A 22,074-nucleotide genomic window follows, 5' to 3' on the forward strand; every position below is an offset into this window, starting at 1 on the left:
TCAAAGACACCACTCCTCTTCCTCCTGTGAAAACATTTCTTCATCATTAAAATGTTTTTCTGACTGTTGCTGAAAATATCAGGAAGTGTCGACCCTGTCCAGAAGCTGTGACGTATTAGAGGACAGTAAAAGAGTTTCTAGGTTTCTGTTTATATTCACCATTCAGTCTGTGATGAAACTGATTGTTCTTTGATTTCAGCTGCTTCAGAAACACAAACATCTGTTTTTTCCACTGACTGTGTTACAACCAGCCGTACGGTTATAACAAAACAACGCCGAACAACCAAGAAAACCAATTATAATTATTTATTAAACCAAAACTTAAGACAAAATAATATAATCATGAAGTGTGATTGTCTGCAATATCAGTAATGTCAGGGCGTGCTTGGTTGTGTGTACAAATATAATGCAGGCAGTGTTGTATGATGTAGAACTAAACCAAACACAAACGCGAGGTGCAACGGCGCAGGTCCGGCCTGGGAGCGGAGCAAAGAAAGAAGGAAGCAGGCCGATTGTAGGCGGGTCTTATATACGCCCCGCCGAATACTCCAGCTGCACCTGCACACAAACATAATTAACAAAGCCACAAAAGAAGAAGGGGTCGTAACACCACCCCCCATAAAAACGGGGGTCATGGGGAGTCATCCCCGTGAACCACCGAAACAAAACCAAAACAAAAACAAACGTGTACAAACACCCAACCAAATTTACCCTCACCATCACCTCCACCGGCACCTAAAGGGGAAGAGAAGGTGAGAAACAGGGCAACCACCACACACCAGGGAACCCACAGACCGAACCACAGGAGCCCTCGACAACGCATCAGCTCTAGCAATGTCACGCCCCGACCGAACACAGCAGGGGTCATCCGGCACCGGAACGGACGACCCGGCACGTTTTAAGAAAAGCAGACACATCTTTTTTCGCCCCCGGCCAGAAAAAATGCCTGCGGAGATGCAAATATGTTTTCCGCACACCAAAATGACCAGAGTCGTCATGAGCAACTCCGAGGACAACAGTGCGAAATATAGATGGAACCACCAGCTGAAACACAACCTCACGCGCCCGGTCGCCCCCAAATGTCCACTTCCGAAACAATAAACCATCATGCACAAAGTACCCACTCGCCACGCTTGCTATTGCCGCCCCTGGGACAGCCAGACCAAAGGCCACTGTCAAAGACGGATCAGCACGCTGTTCCCGGACCAACTCCTCGTGAGACACCTCAAGAGGAAAATCTGCCACAGACAAAGCAACGTCCTCCCTCACAGCGACCGCATCCAGCGAAGCCGCGCACATAGCACGCATATCGGCACACGCTGGAAACACCCTAGGAGGCGGAGACAACCCACCCCCCTGAACAGACGGACACAGCGCAACCACAGGGGAGGCTGTCACACGAACACCACTGTCACCAACAAGCGAACCGGCAGCGCGCAGCAAGAAGGGATCAGCAGACCAAACACGGCCGCCCGCCAGGCCATTCCCCAAAATAAAATGAATTCCATCCACGGGCAACGCGGCCCGCACGCCCACAGACACTTCCCCACGCACCAGCTCACAGTCCAAAACCACTCTATGCAACGGAGTAGGCAACGTCGTCAAGCCCATGCCACGACCCACAACATAATCACCAGTAGCCGAACGGGAAGAGAACGGGAGGACCGAACCCACGACATACGAATCATACGCACCCGTGTCTCTCAGAATCCGAATAGGAGTCTTCGCGCCACCTGTCAAGGACACGAACCCAGTCCGAATAAAAGGGGCATACGAATCCAGCGCGTCGGGGACATGCAAAGGAAATGAAGTGCACACTCCAGCAGCGGCAACAGGAGAACCACCCGGATCTGCAAACGCGGTCGGATTAACATTCTGTGCCGAGGTTTTCCCCCTAGATGACAACACAGGACAATCCCCCTTCCAGTGGCCCCTCTCACGGCAGTAGTGGCACACGTCCGCCCCGGCACGCGCGTCAGACGACACATCCCCACGACGCACGGACGCAGCTCGGCACTCACCACGCCCACTACCCGGAGAAGGCCCATCACTATACAGAAACTGGGACTTATGAGTCAAAACATAGTCATCCGCCAGCGCCGCAGCCACAGCCACCGTCTCGGCCTTTTGCTCACAGATGTACGTGGCAACCACACACGGCACCGAATCCTTCAGCTGTTCCAAGAGAATCAACTCACACAGCCGCTCAAAATCAGCCACTTTCGCAGCTGAGCACCAGCGCGTGAAATGCAACTTCAAATCCCGAGCAAACTCGAGATAACTCTGCCCAGCGGCCTTTCCGCAAGACCGAAACCGCTGTCGGTATGCCTCAGGCACCAGCTCATAAGCCTGCAAAACAGCCGCCTTCACCTTAACATAATCCTGGCTATCCGACACGGACAGCACAGAAAACGCCTCCTGAGCGCGGCCCACCAGAACGCACTGCAACAACAGAGCGCGAGCCGAACTGTCCCACTTACGTGCGTCGGCCAACCGCTCAAAAATCAGGAAAAAAGAGTCCGGATCGTTCTCCTGAAACTGAGGCAAAAGGCGCAAGTTACCAAGTACATCAAAAGTGTCGGCAGCAGAGGAACCCGACAACGAGCGCACCGCAGCGTCACTGTGCCTGCTTTCCCTTATTGACTCCAGCTTCACGCGTTCAATCTCAAACTGTAAGCGCAGCAATTCCCTTTGCTGCTCAAACGTCAAACCCGGCGGTAACGAAACCGCACCCGGCGTCAGCGAAGCTGCACCCGGCAAAGAATCCGACGGAGGCTTAGCCAAAAAAACACCTTTCTCCGTCAAATTGGCAATCAGGATGGCCTTAAAATTCTCCTTAAGACGTTTGCTATCAATCTCAACGCCATAATAACGACCAATCTCCAGCAGCTGATCCTTTGTACACTCCTCCAAAAATTCCAGCGAAGGAGAGCGAAAAAACTCCGACACAGTCACCATGATTTCCCCACACAACACAAACACCGCAGGCCAAACGGCAAAAACGGCACCAACAAACAGCAGCAGACCCAATGCCCCGCTACCACACCTGCCTAACAAAACTTACCTAACCTAACACCAAGCTCAACCCTAGTCTTCACGCAGGCCAGCGGCGGGTACTTACGCACTGAAAACCAGCGGGGACGCGAGGCAATCTACACAGATCACCCCCTCAAACCCCGCGGACGTGCCCCCGAGATCACTGCTGGCGCAGCGAACACTAACCGCGTCCCCGCGACACTAACAAAAAAAAACACAGACGAAGCCCAAAGGAGCAACGTCTCCACACCTAACCGGGGCACCGAGCCTGCAACCGACCGGCTAAGCCGCAAAAAGCAATCAACTCACCCCGGCCAAACGAAACTCCACTCCCAGCCAACGACGTCACCGCGGGCTCTTCCCTCCGCCAACAAAGACAGCCGCAGGCGCCAAACACCAAACAAAGAACAACCAAAACAAACCACCCAACGCACACTCAAAAGAACAACCACGGCGCACCCAACGAGAACACAAAAACCCGAGAACAAGAAGGACGAGCCCCCATTTGTTACAACCAGCCGTACGGTTATAACAAAACAACGCCGAACAACCAAGAAAACCAATTATAATTATTTATTAAACCAAAACTTAAGACAAAATAATATAATCATGAAGTGTGATTGTCTGCAATATCAGTAATGTCAGGGCGTGCTTGGTTGTGTGTACAAATATAATGCAGGCAGTGTTGTATGATGTAGAACTAAACCAAACACAAACGCGAGGTGCAACGGCGCAGGTCCGGCCTGGGAGCGGAGCAAAGAAAGAAGGAAGCAGGCCGATTGTAGGCGGGTCTTATATACGCCCCGCCGAATACTCCAGCTGCACCTGCACACAAACATAATTAACAAAGCCACAAAAGAAGAAGGGGTCGTAACAACTGATTGACCCATTAAGGCCCGACCCATGAAATAATGGTAAGAAACATCCAAATTTTTAAATATGAGGTTTTTAGTTGGCCCAAATTTACATTTTTTTTGGGGGGGGGGTATCTACTAAATATTACAATATGGTTTTTTGCTTCTGGGTATCAGGGGACAGAAGACACGCATCAGATTGTGTTCAACAGGATTTTGAGCAAAGTTTATTCCATAAATTGAAGCAAAATGTCTTACAAAATGTATGTGACAAATATGTCACGTCAGGCTCTTATGGGTTAAAGACCAGTTCACCTGCCTGCAGGTTGATGTTAAAACAAACTATTTCCTGCAGAAAATCTGACATGTGTTTTGTTGCCTGTGATAAGAACACTTTGGACACCAATGTAAAGGGTGCATACAAGGCTGCACCCTGCCCCCACTTCAGACATTCGAACCACATCTCTTTCCTGTTCCTGTATCTGTTCCTGTACCTGGCTTACAGACAAAGACTCAAACAATCAAATCCAGTCACCAAACAGGTTAAGCTCGGGACACAGGACACATGAGGGCACACTGCAGGACTGTTTTGCTACTACAGACTGGGTGGTGTTTAAAGCTGCAGCCTCTCTGAAGGCTCTTCTGTCAGTGTACAGGACTATGCTGACTATATGACTGGCTACATTAGCACTTGTGTGGATAACGTCATGCCCACCATACAAATCAGGAAGCTCAACAACCAAAAGCCCTGGATAAACAGTCAGGTATGTCATATGCTGCATCATCGCTCCACTGCATTTTAATCTGGCATGAGACTGAGTACTAAGCTGCAAAATATGGCCTGGGGAAGGTCATCAGAGCAGCCAAGAGGGAGTACAGAGAGAAGCTGGACGGCTTCTACTCCACTGCTGAGTCCAGGCGCATGTGGCAGGGTCTGCAGCACATCAGACAACAGGAGCAGCTCCAGTACCATCAGCACCACAGACAGCCTCAACACATTTTACACCCACTTTGAGACCCCCACCCCCCACACAAAGTGGACGCTCTCAGACACCTGGACAACAACACCCCCCTCTCCCTCACCAGTCATCTTAGGTAAACAAAGCTCTGAGGAGGATCAACCCCCACAAAGCAGCAGGGCCAGACAACATCCCTGGACGAGCTCTCAGACGTTATTGCTGCAGCCCTGCACATCTCCCTCTCACACCTGGAGAATAAAGACTCCCACATCAGGATGCCCTTTATTGACTACAGCTCAGCTTTCAGTATGGTCATCCCCCACAAGCTCACCCACAAACCTTTCCCTGGGACTACACCCCAACCTCTGTGACTGGCTCCAGGACTTTCTGACTAGCAGGCTGCAGTCTGTCAGGATCGGGAACAGGACTTCAGCCAGCATCATCACTAACACTGGCCCACCACAGGGTAATGTCCTCAGTCCCATCCTCTGCACCCTGTTCACCCATGACTGTGTGGACTCCCACAAGGACAACACCATCCTGAAGTTTCCAGACGGCACCGCTGTCATAAGACGCATCACTGGCGGGGACGAAGCAGCCTACAGGAGGGAGGTGGCCTCTCTAGTGATATAGTATGAAGACAACAACCTCACCCTCAACAGGAACAAGACCAAGGAGATGATAGTGGACATGAGGAAGAAGAGGAACCCTCACTGGCCACTGTTTATCTGCGGGCTTAAAGTGGAGAGGGTGAGTACCTTTAAATATCTGGGGGTCCACATCAGCAAGAACCTCACCTGGACACTCAACACCACACAGCTGGTGAAGAGAGCTCAGCAGTGGATGTACTTCCTGAGGAGGCTGAGGAAGTTTGGCATGTCATCAAATATCCTCAGAAACTTCTACAGCTGCATCATTGAGTCCATCCTGACCAGCTGCATCACCGTGTGGTACGGCAGCTCTACTATCACGGACCGCAAACACCTGCAGAGAGTGGTGAAGACTGCATCCAGGATCACCAGGACTCCACTGCCCTCTTTGCAGAGCAAATACCAGCACAGAGTCCATCATCAGAGACCCCACCCACCCCCAGCATGGACTGTTCACTCACCTCCCCTCAGGCAGGAGATACAGGAGTCTGAAATGCAGGACAACCAGACTTAGAAACTCTTTCTTTCCCTCAGCCATCAGACTCCTTAACAGCTGATAGTAGTCTGTAACAACGGCCTGTACCCTGCACACTGACTTTTATATTTTCAACCACAGTAACTGTAATATCCTTTACTGTTTAAGTGTCTTATTACTTATAAAAGATATCTGCACATGCATCTTACCATCTACTTCATGATAGGTTTTTTTGCACAGCTAATCTTTCATTGTTGAATGTGGCACACTGCACATTTATGTAAATAAATTATTTACTCAGTTTTTTTAATATTATCTTTATCTTCTATCTAGTTTTTTATGTTGTTTTTCTTCTATTTTTTAATCCTTTCTGGAATTCAGTGTGGACAGCGATGTAAGAATTTCATTGTTCAAGGAAACCTGTTTCCTCACTGGGCAAATGACAATGAACACTTTGAATCTTGAATCATGAGTGTTTCCTCTGATTATGTTCAGTTCATATGGAGACATCACTGCAGCATATCTGACCTACAAAGGCATTTTAATCCTGTTTTGCACATTCAGTTTTGTTAGAATAAAGAATTAAATAAAAAAAACTTTGGTAATGACAAACACAGAGTATATTGATTGATAGGTCAATAAACTGCTGAGTGTGAGATGATGAAAAGAGCAGCTCAAATAAAAATCAGATAAAAAATAAACTAATCTTTAGACTAAAGATTCTGAAAAATATGGTTCAGTTCTGTTAATGTGAGTCTGAATCAGGGTCCATCACTAAAGTCTGAAAGTGTGCCATTGGACAAGTAAATCTTAAGACTTTTTTGATGATCAGACTGAAGGTGTTGACCTTGTTAACAGGACTTTTTTCTGGTTTACACATAAATTTTGAGTTCAAGGATCAGCAGTTCCAGAGACTTCAGAGAGATCAGCAAACATCCTGAAACCTCTGTTTCACTTCTCTTACTCTGAGTCTGAAGTTCCTGGTCCATCACTGAAGTCTGGTGGTTTATCTATGGACTGGTCACTCGTCATAATCACATAGGTGGGTTTTAAAGTCTCTGTTATCAATTCTTCGAACCAGTATCTGCAAACACAAACATGTTGTCATTCACATCACATCAATCAGTGAAAAAGTCTCTGATGAAAACCACTGAAGAAACTCTGAACACACAAACTGCTGTTGCTCTTCAGAAGAGGAAGCAACAAGAAAAATTAAACAAATTGGAATCAGAATGAAAGAAATTAGAATGCTGCCTATCCCCACTGTTATTTGCTATATTTATAGAACCCTTAAGTCAGTGGGTCAGACGCAATAACAAAAAAATTACAGCAATGAACTTGGGCTGAAATAACATAAACTAGCACTTTTCACAGATGACATAATATATGTAGGATCACTTTTCCCTCCCAAACCTCAAAGCCTACTTTAAGGCTGCACATATTAAACCATTAGTGGATCTTTGCAATCCATCCTGCACAGCGCAGTGGAAGGACAGAGAATACCAGATATCAAGCAATATTACTCTACAGCAGGGGTACCAAAGTTGGTCCTCAATTTTCCAATGTTTCCTGCTTCAACACATCTGACTCAAATGAAATAGATCCAACAGCCTATTACGTTTTGCACAATGATTCAATAATTTCAGTCAGGTGGTTTTGGAGCAGGGACACATCAAAAACCTGCAGGACTGTGGCCCTTGACGACCGGAACTGTGCACCCTGGGTCTACAGGCTGTAATAGGATGCAACTCCTTGACTAAACAACTAAACAGTGATCCATGACAGAGACCCCTTTAAATTGTGGTTTAACATGATAATGGAAAACTACAGAACCCTATCAACCCTATCAATTTTGATTTAAAAAAATTTCCCCAACAAATCTGACAATAATTTTAAGAAATTTAAGTTTTATAACGTACTGTGACCTTTATAAACTTTTGAGGAATTGAAACAGCAAGGTTTAACAAATCATGATTGTTACAGATTCCGACAATTGAGACATCACATAGAAAGAATGTTTAAGAGAGAAGACTTGAACAGAGCTAGATCAGCTGTTCTGACGCTCTTTTTGGCGAATTACAAGTCAGTAAAAGATAGACAGACAGACAGACAGGCAGGCAGGCAGGCAGGCAGGCAGATAGACAGATAGACAGATAGATAGATAGAAGTACTTTATTCATCCCAAGCTGGGAAATGTAGGTGAAGGGGTGAAGTACATCCTTTAACTATATAATGGAATACAGGATTTAAAAGGAGAAAATAAAAATTCGTGGTTGGTGACTAACAATTCGGACTGTCCGTGTGTCACATACAGATTAAGAATACATATATAAATTTTGTTCCTCTGAAAAGATAAAGTACAATAATACCAAAAGTTTTGTGGGTGTATTAAGATTTCTACTTAGAGTTTTGATCAAAACATCAAAAATGTCATATGGTGTGACTGCCCGGCATATGTGTGCCTTCAGAAATAAGAGCATATTTCCTAATAAATTATACATATTTTATAGTTTTACAGTGGATATAAAATAATAATGTGCTATCAATAACCACATAAAGTGTTGATGTCTATGCATAATGTCAAAACAAGTTCTGACCAAATATATTTTGTCCGCAAAATGGTCATCATATGGTGTGACACTAAACAGGCAATAATTTGGACATCGTAATGATAAAAAGGGCCACACCCAACCAGAACATTATAGTAACATCTCTGGAGTGACTTGCAAAGTCATGAGGTCAGTTGTGCTTTTTTGATTTTGAGTTAAAAAGATATGAATCTGACATCACTAGTAGTGCTCAATGTTTTGTGGCTTATGGCGTGACATTTTGTGAAAAAGAAAAAAAATTCTCTCAGATTTTATTTATTACTTCTTAAAAATCAATGCTGTCATGTGGCTAATTACAGGCTACCTATTGGCCAGCTGTTTTTAGTTTGCTAATGGATTAGCTTGACTGATCAGAATGTCACATGGTTTTCCATGTGACACATCTGACACACCATATGGCATCCACTTTGTTTTACACAAATATTTATATATTTAAAAGGTTTGACAGAAATATATTATCTATTTGATGAATAATCCACTTTCCAATGTTATATTTCATGCGACCATATTTTATAGTTTGCCATACTGTCTATATTAAAATATAATTTTCCTGCATTTTTCTGTCAAAGTGATGCAGATATGTCCAGATATTATTATTATTATTATTATATATGTATATCTATATATATATATAGATATATATATAGATGTGTGTGTGTGTATTAGGGCTGTAAAATGACTACAATTTTTAATCTGATTAATCACAGCTTATAAATTAATCAAAATTAATCACCATTCGCAACAATGTCTGAAATCTGCCCTTTTTTACTGTATTGAATCAACAGAAAGCGTCAATGCTACAAATATTTTGTGTTAATTAGGGCTGCAATGATTAGTCGACGTTGTTGACAATCAAAATAGTCGACAACGAATTTAGCCGTCGACTACTGTCTGCAAAAAAAAAAAAAAAAAACCACAGAGTGACACATCGTCTTCTAATCCTATCTCTGCTGAGAGTTGCACAATGCACATGCGCAAAGAGGTGAAAAAAAAAACTACAGAGTGACACATCGTCTTCTTTTTTTTTATCTCTGCTGAGAGTTGCACATGCTTAATTAAGTCCACCAGGGGAAAAATATGGTGGCTGACTAGAGAGAAAAACCGCGGCGGAGAACGTTAAAAGTCTGGGATAACTTCACGTTAAACACACAAAATAAATTAAATACATGTGAGATTTGTAAAGCAGACCTTGCGTACCACAGAAGTATGTCTGCAATGCTCGAGCATTTAAAGAGCAGGAACGTCTGACTTACTTAACAACCTTGTGCAAAATTTCTAAGTTGAAAGTGAAATAAGATCCATTTATAATAATTATGACATACATAATCCGCTTGGTCGACTAGTCGTTTTAATAGTCGGTGACTAATCGACCATCAGCGTAGTCATTAGTTGCAGCCCTAGTGTTAACTGACCTTCTCATGGGTAAACATCAGATGTCCAATGGTCAGTAAATGCAGTATGTAATGCACTTCTATATGTTGTTCTAAATCTCATCTCTACCATGTTCTAGATCAGAACATGGTAGAGATGATTGTCTAGATCATAATTCAGAATTCATTTGTCATCATCTCACCAACCATCTCCATGGTAATAATTTCTGTCATAAAACCGCCAGACTGAAACATCCTATATTTATGAAAAAACTCAGATAAAACTGATGATCTGGATAAAAAGAGATTTTTCCTTTTATTATTGAAATGTAAGTGTTTGTGCAACAGTGATAAGTCCTATAGCTGCATCACCCAAAGTAAACACCTGTTGATAAAAAAAATGATGTAATTGATTGTTTGTTTTACAAGTTTTTCTTCACTTTTTACATTAGATGATCACTTTAATTGTGATAATCAGTTCAATATTTTATAAAATCTAAACCTAAAAAAAAGGTCTCATCTGTGCCCCCCTTTTCCTGGTGGGTGCACCTTACTTGTCCCCCATCCAAACTTTTCTAGACCTGCCCCTGCATATCTGAAGTATAAACAATGTCTACCATCAGCCAACTACTGTGTTAGAGAAGGTCCTGCCAAAAATAATAATTTGGGGTAAATATGTGATGGTGTGAACCATGGACAGCTAGTTTCCTCCTTCTTAAATGAATGATAAACGCAACAACAAAGAAAAGCCAATCAGCTGATCTGACAGCCGTCATGATTCACAGAACGACAGGAGAGGAAGAGGAAGGAAGCAGCTGCTGAACAAACAGATAATCAGAGAGCCACTATAGCATGCATGGGAATATGGTTGAAATTAAAAGCCCAGGACGCATGGCTTTTACTTTTGCTTGTGCCATGAAAATAGAACCAAAACTCACAGAGAAGAAATTTAGTACAGTTTTAGATGTGGAATTCCAGGTTTGTGTTCACACATCATTAAGATGGAAAAGAGAAAGAGCAAATATAGCAAATGTGATGATAAACAGTAGAAAGTCCAGTTGTAGAGATTTATGCCTAACATTGGAGGTCCAAAATTTTTCTGAAATGAACTAGGGCTGGACAATAATTCAATATCAATATATATCGCAATATATCGTCCAAAAGCCCTCATACGAGACTTGTCCTCACCTCACGCAGCAGCTGTATGGGATAAGGTTTGTGCCACTGGGGAGCAAATCTGAATTCTTTATATTTGAATTTGAATCATTCAATTTGAATCTGAATATGCCTTTTTGAATAATTGCTTTAAAAAACTGAATCCAAATGACCATATTTGATATTGAATCTTTGTTTTTTTTTTATGTGTATATTGGTAAAGTTGAAACTTTTGTATTTGAAAAATTCAGATCTAAAATTCAAATTCAGATCTAAAATACAAATTCAGATCTAAAATACAAATTCAGATCTGAAATTCAAATTCAGATCTGAAATACAAATTCAGATCTGAAATTCAAATTCAGATCTGAAATTCAAACTTTTGTGCCACACATCCGGGACCTGACGTGAGACAAAACTAGTCGATCGCAGATGGAGTAACGTCAGTTTTGTGCAGTTGTTCTCAACGGCTACAAGCAGAGGGAGGGCGAGGGGGGAGAGAGAGAGAGAGAAATGGAGAAACGCTAAGATCCAGGCCAGCCACTCGCTACAACGCCAGTTACTGTTCCTGCAATGGCACTTGCCGTTTCTGTAGCGGTAGTTACCGTTTCCTCAACGGTCTCAGCGGTTTGCTGTGGGCTGGTTGCAGACTTTTCACATTAGTGGTAACTCCTAATACAAGAAAAATATGCGTAGGTTTGCACAGATTAATCTGCACCTCAAGTGACGTACATACACCATGTCAGCTATAACGGGCCAGCTTTGTTTTTGCAATGGTTTGGAAACATTTTAGTAATATCGCTTATTGATAAAAAAAAAAAAAAAATGCTGGGATAGGCTCCAGCTCACCCGCAACCCGAAATGGAATAAGCGGTCAAGATAATGGATGGATGATGGATGGCTGCAGACACGCCAGATCATGTCTGTGACGGCGCATCGCTGTGAAAGCAGCTTGCAGGCTTGTTGGGCTCCGTCAGTCCAGGAGAAACGAGAATGGAGCAACATTCTGTCGTCCCGCAACGTCTCAACCAGCAGTGGTCAGGGTCCACAAACGTTAAATCTCCGTCCTTCAAACACCACGGTGGACATGCCAGTATCTTTATGAAATGTTGCATTTAATTTTAAATAGGTCGTCGACTGTCTTTCTGTCTCAGCAAGCAAGTAAGATCACGTATCCGTTGATCGTGACATTTCATAAAGATACGGAGCCCAATAAGCCTGCAAGCTGCTTTCACAACGATGCGCCGTCACAGACGTGATCTGGCGTGTCTGCAGCCCGGCGAGTTTCTGTTGCCACGGTTACCAACTAGCGTTAAAACAACAATTTACAACAATAAGGCTATTTGACCGGAACTTCTTTTATAGGTGTCCATATGGACACCCTACAGCCAAATAAGAATCGAGTATTCTTGACCATTCATGTTTTTATCACACAAAACAACTAAATGATGTCCCAAATACAAAACGGACTTAATCTTCCAAGGTTGCGCCCTCCTCTGGCATATGAAGGTCGCAGACAGGAGTGATCTTCAGCCTACCTGATGGTTATTGCATTGATTATTTAATATCAAAATGGAACAGATCTGGAAAGTTACTATATATATATATATATATATATATACACACATACACATATATATGTAGTATATTTTATGTGTTAACAATAAACGTGTCATTATTTTTTTTTATCATCCATCCATTATCTTGACCGCTTATTCCATTTCGGGTCGCGGGTGAGCTAGAGCCTATCCCAGCATTTTTTTTTTTTTTTTTTTATCAATAAGCGATATTACTAAAATGTTTCCAAACCATTGCAAAAAAAAAAGCTGGCCCGTTATAGCTTACATGGTGTATGTACGTCACTTGAGGTGCAGATTAATCTGTGCAACCCTACGCATATTTTTCTTGTATTAGGAGTTACCACTTATGTGAAAAGTCTGCAACCAGCCCACAGCAAACCGCTGAGACCGTTGAGGAAACGGTAACTACCGCTACAGAAACGGCAAGTGCCATTGCAGGAACAGTAACTGGCGTTGTAGCGAGTGGCTGGCCTGGATCTTAGCGTTTCTCCATTTCTCTCTCTCTCTCTCTCCCCCCTCGCCCTCCTTCTGCTTGTAGCCGTTGAGAACAACTGCACAAAACTGACGTTACTCCATCTGCGATCGACTAGTTTTGCCTCACGTCAGGTCCCAGATGTGTGGCACAAAAGTTTGAATTTCAGATCTGAATTTGAATTTCAGATCTGAATTTTTCAAATACAAAAGTTTCAACTTTACCAATATACACATAAATAAAAACAAAGATTCAATATCAAATATGGTCATTTGGATTCAGTTTTTTAAAGCAATTATTCAAAAAGGCATATTCAGATTCAAATTGAATGATTCAAATTCAAATATAAAGAATTCAGATTCGCTCCCCAGTGGCACAAACCTTATCCCATACAGCTGCTGCATCAGAGCAGGATATCAGCTCTGTTTCATCACCAAGATGGAAATGAAATGTACAAAGCTGCTGCTAGCTGATCCTGCACTGGCCTACCATCAGATGTTAATGGCTATTAATAAAGAGTGTGGAGAAAAATATTTAAAATGTGTTGACATGCTCCAGACTAATTACAATTATAATTCAAATATCATTTTAAATTAAAATATTTAAGAAAAATTACACCTAATAAAATTAAACTAAAAAACAAAGAAAATATTGACTGAAGAATTTAGTTTTATTTTATTATATTTTGCTGATCAGGCAACAGTGCATCTGAAGCATTTCCACTCATAGAATATGCTGAGTAATGCTGAGTATGCCCACTCTTTTTTTTCTGTTTATTGTAGCAGTTCTGAGTACTTTTATTTTTAAGCCTAGTTGAAGCACCATTGTTAAAATCTTTAAGAATAACACAATAAGCCTATGTTGTAGTTTAAAGTTAAAGATATTAATATTGAGAAAGGTAAAAGTTATTTGACCTTTAATAGTGATTTCAATTTTTTTTTTTTTTTTTTTTGAAGGCTACTTTAGCCTTGGTGAATACAAACAAAAGGCAAACATTAATTTATTGTACAGTTTTTATTTCCAAAATGTTATACTGGAGGAGTTTTATAGACTCAGCTAAATAATTTGTAGTTTTACAGGCATCTGTTGTGGGCATTTTTGGCAGTTTTTCTGAGGCTTTTATATTGTTTATATCAATATTGGAATTATATTGTATCGACCGAAATTTTTAAAAAAAATTGTAATAAAAGTTTTGGCCATATCATCCAGCCCTAAAATGAACAGAGCTCGTTTTTATTTCAGGTTTAATTTTTCTATTTCTAATGTAATTTATATGCTTCTCACCTTGCTATTGATGTTTTATATAAAAGCACTTTGTCTTGTACATGAAATGAGCTTCACATATAAACCTGTGAAACAAACAATGACTGGCCTTATTACATTCAATGTAGGCTACTGACCAAAGAGATATATGTTAAGTAGCCAATTTATTTAAAAAAAATACAAAACATAGTTACAGTCTCAGTAGAGTATGTGCTTTATTTGGAATTGTTTACTTTTGGAAAAAGTCTCTTTAAACTAACTTAAAAACAAAGGATGTACAGAACTGCACTTTTTTATACACTTTGGTAGGAGAGAAAGGTGAAGAGAACTGAAGAGTGAAGAAGAAAACAAAAAGACGAGGTAAAAGAAATAAGATTAAGGCAGAACAGAAGAGAGCAGGGCAGGACACCAGTGGAACCAGTTTTCAGCCGAGGAGTTTTATATTTAAGACCAGCCCATTTCTTTTGGGCATGGCTTAAACTGGATAAATGAAACATCTGTTCCTACTGTCAATCCTGTAGATTTTATAATGAAAATAAAAACATTAAAATCCTAATTTGCTGCACTTATGAACCAGATTACAAAAACATTGACTAAAGAAATTAGTTTCTATGCATTCATACCTCCTCTATTAGAGAGCTGTGACCTGCAGCAGGTAAGAAGCTAAATACAGAGACCAATAAAATTACTTATCACTCACACATCCCAAGATACCAAAATAAAAACCTAAATCTATCTTAAAATGGGAGCAACTTATGTTTCCCACAAACCACTCCTCTCTCGTGTCCTTTTGTCTCTGTCCTCCATCTACTCTGTCCTTTTTTTCTATCTCTTTCTATCTGTACTTTCTGTCTCCTCGTCTGTCTCTTCTGCCTCAGGACATCAAAGATAATGGTTTTCTATACCTTCCTTAGTTGCGCTTTATGTATGTGCGGGGGATAATTGAACATAGGTGTAACTTACATTCAGAGAAAAGCAGCCCCGTATTTAATTACATCGAGATATTTTCCTCCAACTTTAAAAACAGCTGCCACATGCTCACGCTGCAGAAACATCCAGGTGTTACCTGCGTTTTGTCTTTTTAGTTGGAGGTGAAGCAAAGAAATTAATTTTTTCCTTACCTTGTGCCGTCCTGTGCTGGTATCACTTTTTGCCCGCTCACTCAACCAGACTTTCATAGCTCCTGCCAAGTTTCGTTTTCTTGTCGAATCCGTCACAGGAGCGCCCGTATACTCACACAGCGTACACCGAATGTGATGCAGGCGGGCGGCGTAACAGTGCTCGACACGGGTTTGTATTGAATTATAAACTGACTACTACTGAAGCTGGATTTGCAACAAAGACGTTTTATGGGATAAGCTTTGTGCCACTGGGGAGCGAATCTGAATTCTTTATATCTGAATTTGAATCATTCAATTTGAATCTGAATATGCCTGTTTGAATAATTGCTTCAAAAAAATGAATCCAAATGACCATATTTGATATTGAATCTTTGTTTTTTATGTGCATTGTGGTAAAGTTGAAACTTTTGTATTTGAAAAATTCAGATCTAAAATTCAAATTCAGATCTGAAATACAAATTCAGATCTGAAATTCAAACTTTTGTGCCACACATCCGGGACCTGACGTGAGGCAAAACTAGTCGATCACAGATGGAGTAACGTCAGTTTTGTGCAGTTGTTCTCAACAGGTACAAGCAGGGGGAGGGCGAGGGGAGGGTGGCGGCGGGGAGAGAGAGAGAGAGAGAGAGAGAGAGAGAGAGAGAGAGAGAGAAATGGAGAAACGCTAAGATCCAGGCCAGTCACTTTCGCGGCAGTTACTGTTCCTGCAATGGCACTTGCCGTTTCTGTAGCGGTAGTTACCGTTTCCTCAACGGTCTCAGCTGTTTGACACTGTGGGCTGGTTGCAGACTTTTCACATTAGTGGTAACTCCTAATACAAGAAAAATATGCGTAGGTTTGCACAGATTAATCTGCACCTCAAGTGACGTACATACACCATGTAGGCTATAACGGGCCAGCTTTTTTTTTGCATTGGTTTGGAAACATTTTAGTAATATCGCTTATTGATAACAATAAAAGTGTCATTATTTTTTTTAACACATAAAATACACTACACACACACACACATATATATATATACATATATACATATATATGTATATATATATATGTATATATATATATATATATATATATATATATATATATATATATATATATAGTAACTTTCCAGATCTGTTCCATTTTGATATTAAATAATCAATGCAATAACCATCATGTAGGCTGAAGATCAAGCCCCTTCATTGTACTTCTTTCTGCGACCTTCATATGCCAGAGGAGGGCGCGACCTTGGAAGATTAAGTCCGTTTTGTATTTGGGACATCATTTAGTTGTTTTGTGTGATAAAAACATGAATGGTCTGGGTGAATACTCGATTCTTATTTGGCTGTAGGGTGTCCATATGGACACCTATAAAAGAAGTTCCGGTCAAATAGTCTTATTGTTGTAAATTGTTGATTTAACGCTAGTTGGTAACCGTGGCAACAGAAACTCACAGGGCTGCAGACACACCAGATCACGTCTGTGACGGCGCATCGCTGTGAAAGCAGCTTGCAGGCTTATTGGGCTCCGTCAGTCCAGGAGAAACGAGAATGGAGCAACATTCTGTCGTCCCGCAACGTCCCAACCAGCAGTGGTCAGGGTCCACAAACGTTAAATCTCCGTCCTTCAAACACCACTGTGGACATGCCAGTATCTTTATGAAATGTCACGATCAACGAATCCGTGACCATACTTGCTTGCTGAGACAGAAAGACAGTCGACAACCTATTTAAAATTAAATGCAACGTTTCATAAAGATACTGGCATGTCCACCGTGGTGTTTGAAGGACGGAGAGTTAACGTTTGTGGACCCTGACCACTGCTGGTTGAGACGCTGCGGGACGACAGAATGTTGCTCCATTCTCGTTTCTCCTGGACTGACGGAGCCCAATAAGCCTGCAAGCTGCTTTCACAGCGATGCGCCGTCACAGACATGGTCTGGCGTGTCTGCAGCCCGGCGAGTTACTTTCTAAAATGTTTCCAAACCAACGCAAAAGATCAAGCTGGTCCGTTATAGCTTACATGGTGTATGTACGTCACTTGAGATGCACATCAATCTGTGCAAACTTACACATATTTTTCTTGTATTAGGAGTTACCACTAATGTGAAAAGTCTGCAACCAGCCCACAGTGGCAAACCGCTGAGACCGTTGAGGAAACGGTAACTACCGCTACAGAAACGGCAAGTGCCATTGTAGCGAAAGTGGCTGGCCTGGAATTCAGATCTGAAATACAAATTCATATTTGAATTTGTATTTCAGATCTGAATTTGAATTTCAGATCTGAATTTTTCAAATACAAAAGTTTCAACTTTACCACAATACACATAAAAAAAAAAAACAAAGATTCAATATAAATTTGGTCATTTGGATTCAGTTTTTTGAAGCAATTATTAAAAAAGGCATATTCAGATTCAAATTGAATGATTCAAATTCAAATATAAAGAATTCAGATTCGCTCCCCAGTGGCACAAAGCTTATCCCATAGACGTTGTAATGGTTTCTTGACTAATTTAATCTAGAAACAAAGAATAACTCAAACCGGAGACTCTTGTTTGCAGTCATTTCTTGGCAATAAAAATCAAAGGATGAGTATGACCCCAAATAACCCTAAAATTAATCTGAGTTTGCTGAGAATGTCAGAACTTCCTGATAAAAATAATGCAAAAGATTGAGCATCCTTGATGAAACTTCTACCATAGTAAATACCTCAGCAAACAAACACATTTGTAACAAAGTAAAAAAAAAAAAAAAAAAGTTAGTGTCTAGCATACTTTCTAACATGTTTTGCATTCACTGACAAAATTATGTGGCACTCACACATTTATTACCGTCATAATACACAAACGAATGTTGTCTGAAAATGTTAATTTTATTACATCATTTGGCCATCAAGAAAAACACAATTTTGGGACTTTTATTTTGAATTTGCCTCAAGGACAGGATATTGCATCAACGTGACTCATCTGAGAGGTTAGTCTTTCATATTTGCAAATAAATATACTTTTTTACTTTTAGCTGTAATTTGCACTTTTGGATATCATGTGTGTCGACTGCTCCAAAACTGTAAATAATAAATTTTATCTGCAAATCTATGTTTTGATGATAAATTTGACGGTGGCATGTCATAGGACGTAGTTAGCTTGGTTTCTGTTGCTAACCGTTAGCATGTAATATTTGAGTGAACTTGAAAACATCATCTGGGCAGACCGAATATCATGTGGGGCGACCACTAATAAGTGTTTTACATTATAAATATATGTCCTGTATTTGTAGTTTCTGTATAGTTATACATGATTTACACATCAAATGAATATTTAAGCATAACTCTTTGTATACTTTACACATATTTTTTGTCATTTTCCATTCCTATTTAGAAATAAACATTTATTATAGATTACTGTACAATCTTATGAGAGAAATGTAAAATCTGTATAGCATGACATTACATGTGGGTAGCTGTACATGTATTAGTCATGTTTAATTACTTTAACCTATTTTTTAGATGGCACCATAACCAAAGAGAAGACAGCTCGCTAGAGGCAATTGGTTAACTAAAAAATATTAAGCAATGGTACACTACAGTTAAGTGGATAGTATCTGTAGGAGCCATTTTAAGCACTTGTATTTGTTTGGGCACTAGGTGGCAGCATTGGGTAATCTACGATGCTGCTTATTTAAGTGGGCACCTTTCTGCAGGTGGGGGGTGTTGCTGGTGGGAAGGTGAACACAGTTTTTGACCGTTCATTGTTCATTGATTGTTCACTCAATTCTTACACCTAATGTTGGACAGAAAATGAAACACGTTTCTGTATGGATAAGCCACACTCGTGCATTGAGAAAGAGCGGTGAGCCCCGCAATTTGTGGACTTATTGAGCACTTTTAGTAATAAAAGAACAAAACAAGCAAAAGATGGCTTGGACTTGGATTTTGTGCATGAGTACGACAGCGACGACGACGCGTCAGGAAAGTTCCTAATAGCAATACCTCAGGCGCTTTAACCAATAGGCTTAGCACCTTAACATTAAGTCAAAAACTGTATGGATATCGAGGACGCCGAAAGTTGGATTACTCGCAACAGTGTCGGCGACGAAGGAATGCCACGTTGCGGGATGGATTATCCGCCAACAAGAAGGTACGGCTTGGACAGCTGGATTACATTTTGGAATCAGGAGGGTGGATCATGCTACATTGGAGGTCCGGATTCCAGGAGCATAAAAAGACGACGTCCGTTGATCACAGGTGGCACGGTGGTTGGATTAAGAGATCTGTGCGACATCAGCTTGGCATAGCTGCGAATTTCTAAAGGATTGCAAGGAAAGCTGTACACACGTAAGACACTTATCAGGTATGTCTACACTACACACTAAAAGGACTTCATAATGATTTGGAAGTACATACGCACAAACTCTACTGCACGGTAACCGATGCAGGATAGATTTTGGAAAGTACTTCAACATCCATAAAAAACTTTTGACTGAAAAATGGAGGTACACGAAACTGTTGACAGTTCAAATGATCTCGTTGATGGCGTTGAAGTGCGGCAGAAGCGCGTGGTTAAGCTAACTGCTAAAGCATTTGCTGAAAGAGTTGAACGCTTACAGGGTGACAGAAAATTCAAATTACAAAAGGCTAGTAATTTGAAAAAACATATTCAAGAGCTTATGGTGGACAAACAAAATAAAACAAAAGTTGTTTGTGCTCTTAATGACTTTGTGCAAATATGTACTGAGGTAAAATATATTCATGATTCTGTGATGGAAATGTTGCCAACTGATGAGTAGGAAAAACATGATGTATGGTTTAAGGCAAAAACGATGTTTCATAATGAGTTCATCTCAGAGGTACAAAAATGGGTTTCATGTGTTGAACAAAATGTGGCAACTGAGGTTGAAGACAATATATGTGATGATGGTATTAACCCAGATGACAGTGTTTCAAACGCTGCTGCCAAGTGCACAAGCAGGACTGGAAGCAAAGTTAGTACTGCTTCTTCTGCCAGAATTGTAGCAGAAGCAGACAGAGCTGCACTTCTCGCTCGCATGGCGTCATTAATGGAGAAATACGCCTTGGAGGAGCAGGAACTACAATTAAAAAGGAGAAAGGAGCAACAAGAAGTGGAGGCTCTGATAGCGGAGTCTGCAGCTAAACTCGCCGTATTGCAAACCTTCGACACAAAAAGCCTCTCCAGGACATCTAAAACATCTAACGCTATGAATTCGTACCTGGAAAAGGGAATACCACAACAAACACCTGGAATAAGGAAGGATTCCACTGCAAAGGAGCCAGACTCTGCATGCAGGAGTAAGACACAAAGACAATTCTCTCTACCTGCCAATAGCTTACCCTTATATGGCGCACCAACACAGGATGGTCAGCAGAATGCAACTGGACTAAAAGAGAGGAAATTGGAGACTTCAGTGCCGGCCATGAAATCTCCTTGAACCCAGATGGATCAAAAGCAACATAGAGATATCATCAAAGTGATGCAAACTCAAAATAACATCTGCATTAGTAAAACAAAATCAATTGTCATCATTACCAACGAGAGAAATTCCTTTCTTTGATGGAGACTCTGCAATACCTAACCTTCTTAAAAGCATTTGAACAGGGAGTGGAGGAGAAGACCAGTAAACAGGACTGCCTGTACTACTTGGAACAATTTACCCGAGGTCAGCCAAGAGAGCTTGTGCGTAGTTGTATGCACATGACACCTGAATTCGGCTATGACAAGGCAAAGCAACTTCTTCAGAGGAACTTTGGCAACAAATACAGGATTGCTGTGGCATATATGGAGAAAGCCTTACTTTGGTCTGAAATAAAAACTGAAGATGTTCACAATTTACAAGCTTACGCACTTTTCTTACGCAGCTGCTGTAATGTTATGGAAGATCTGGAGTATATGCAAGAACTAGACATGCCAAGTAATATAGGGAGTATTATAGCAAAATTACCATACAAACTCAGGGAACAGTGGAGAACTACAGAATATGACATCATGGAACGAACACAAAACAGAGCTTCGTTCAAAGACTTGGTGAAATTTATCGAAAGACATGTCAGAATCTTTTCAGACCCGATATATGGAGACATTCAACACGTCTCATCTGGAATAAATAGCCTAAAGAATACTTCCAAACCAAAACTATATTCAGGACCTGGAAAAGGAGGAAAAAACTTTGCTACAACTGCGGAAACAATAGAAAGCATCAGCAGCTCAAGATCTACTTCACAATTGACAGCTTGTTCATTCTGCACACAGAATCATTTATTGGAACAGTGTCAACAGTTCACAGAACAGAAACACAGAGACAAGATGGATTTTCTGAAGAACAAGAACTTGTGCTTCGGCTGTTTGTATACCGGACATATTGGTCGGAAATGTGAGAAGCGCTTGATCTGCAGGATCTGTGGTAAAAGTCATCCAACTGCACTTCACGTTGATCAGAAAGCATCTGCAAATCAAGACGAAGAGTGTGGTAAAGAATCTAGAGCAGCACAGCTAACTGCAACTCCTGCAACTTGTGGTCATACAGGGGCCGGAAACT

At 41.2% G+C, this 22,074-nt stretch overlaps 3 protein-coding genes across 47 annotated transcripts in view; 2 read left to right on the forward strand and 1 right to left on the reverse strand.

Annotated features, from left to right (window-relative positions):
* LOC121628724 (NACHT, LRR and PYD domains-containing protein 12-like) overlaps positions 1–22,074 on the reverse strand; it is a 2,607,341-nt gene that overhangs the window by 1,969,401 nt on the left and 615,866 nt on the right. The gene's annotated exons all lie outside the window — the stretch shown is intronic.
* The window catches only part of LOC121628726 (NACHT, LRR and PYD domains-containing protein 14-like), an 829,387-nt gene that overhangs the window by 602,746 nt on the left and 204,567 nt on the right, over positions 1–22,074 (forward strand). The window lies entirely within an intron of this gene.
* On the forward strand, positions 954–2,453 carry LOC121628760. Its single transcript, XM_041968082.1, has 2 exons — positions 954–1,727; positions 1,800–2,453. Exons 1-2 carry the CDS (start codon positions 1,108–1,110, stop codon positions 1,807–1,809), a joined length of 630 nt encoding a protein of 209 aa, XP_041824016.1. The 5' UTR covers positions 954–1,107; the 3' UTR covers positions 1,810–2,453.

Source organism: Melanotaenia boesemani, chromosome 18 (genome assembly GCF_017639745.1).
Source record: "Melanotaenia boesemani isolate fMelBoe1 chromosome 18, fMelBoe1.pri, whole genome shotgun sequence".
NCBI lineage: Eukaryota > Metazoa > Chordata > Actinopteri > Atheriniformes > Melanotaeniidae > Melanotaenia > Melanotaenia boesemani.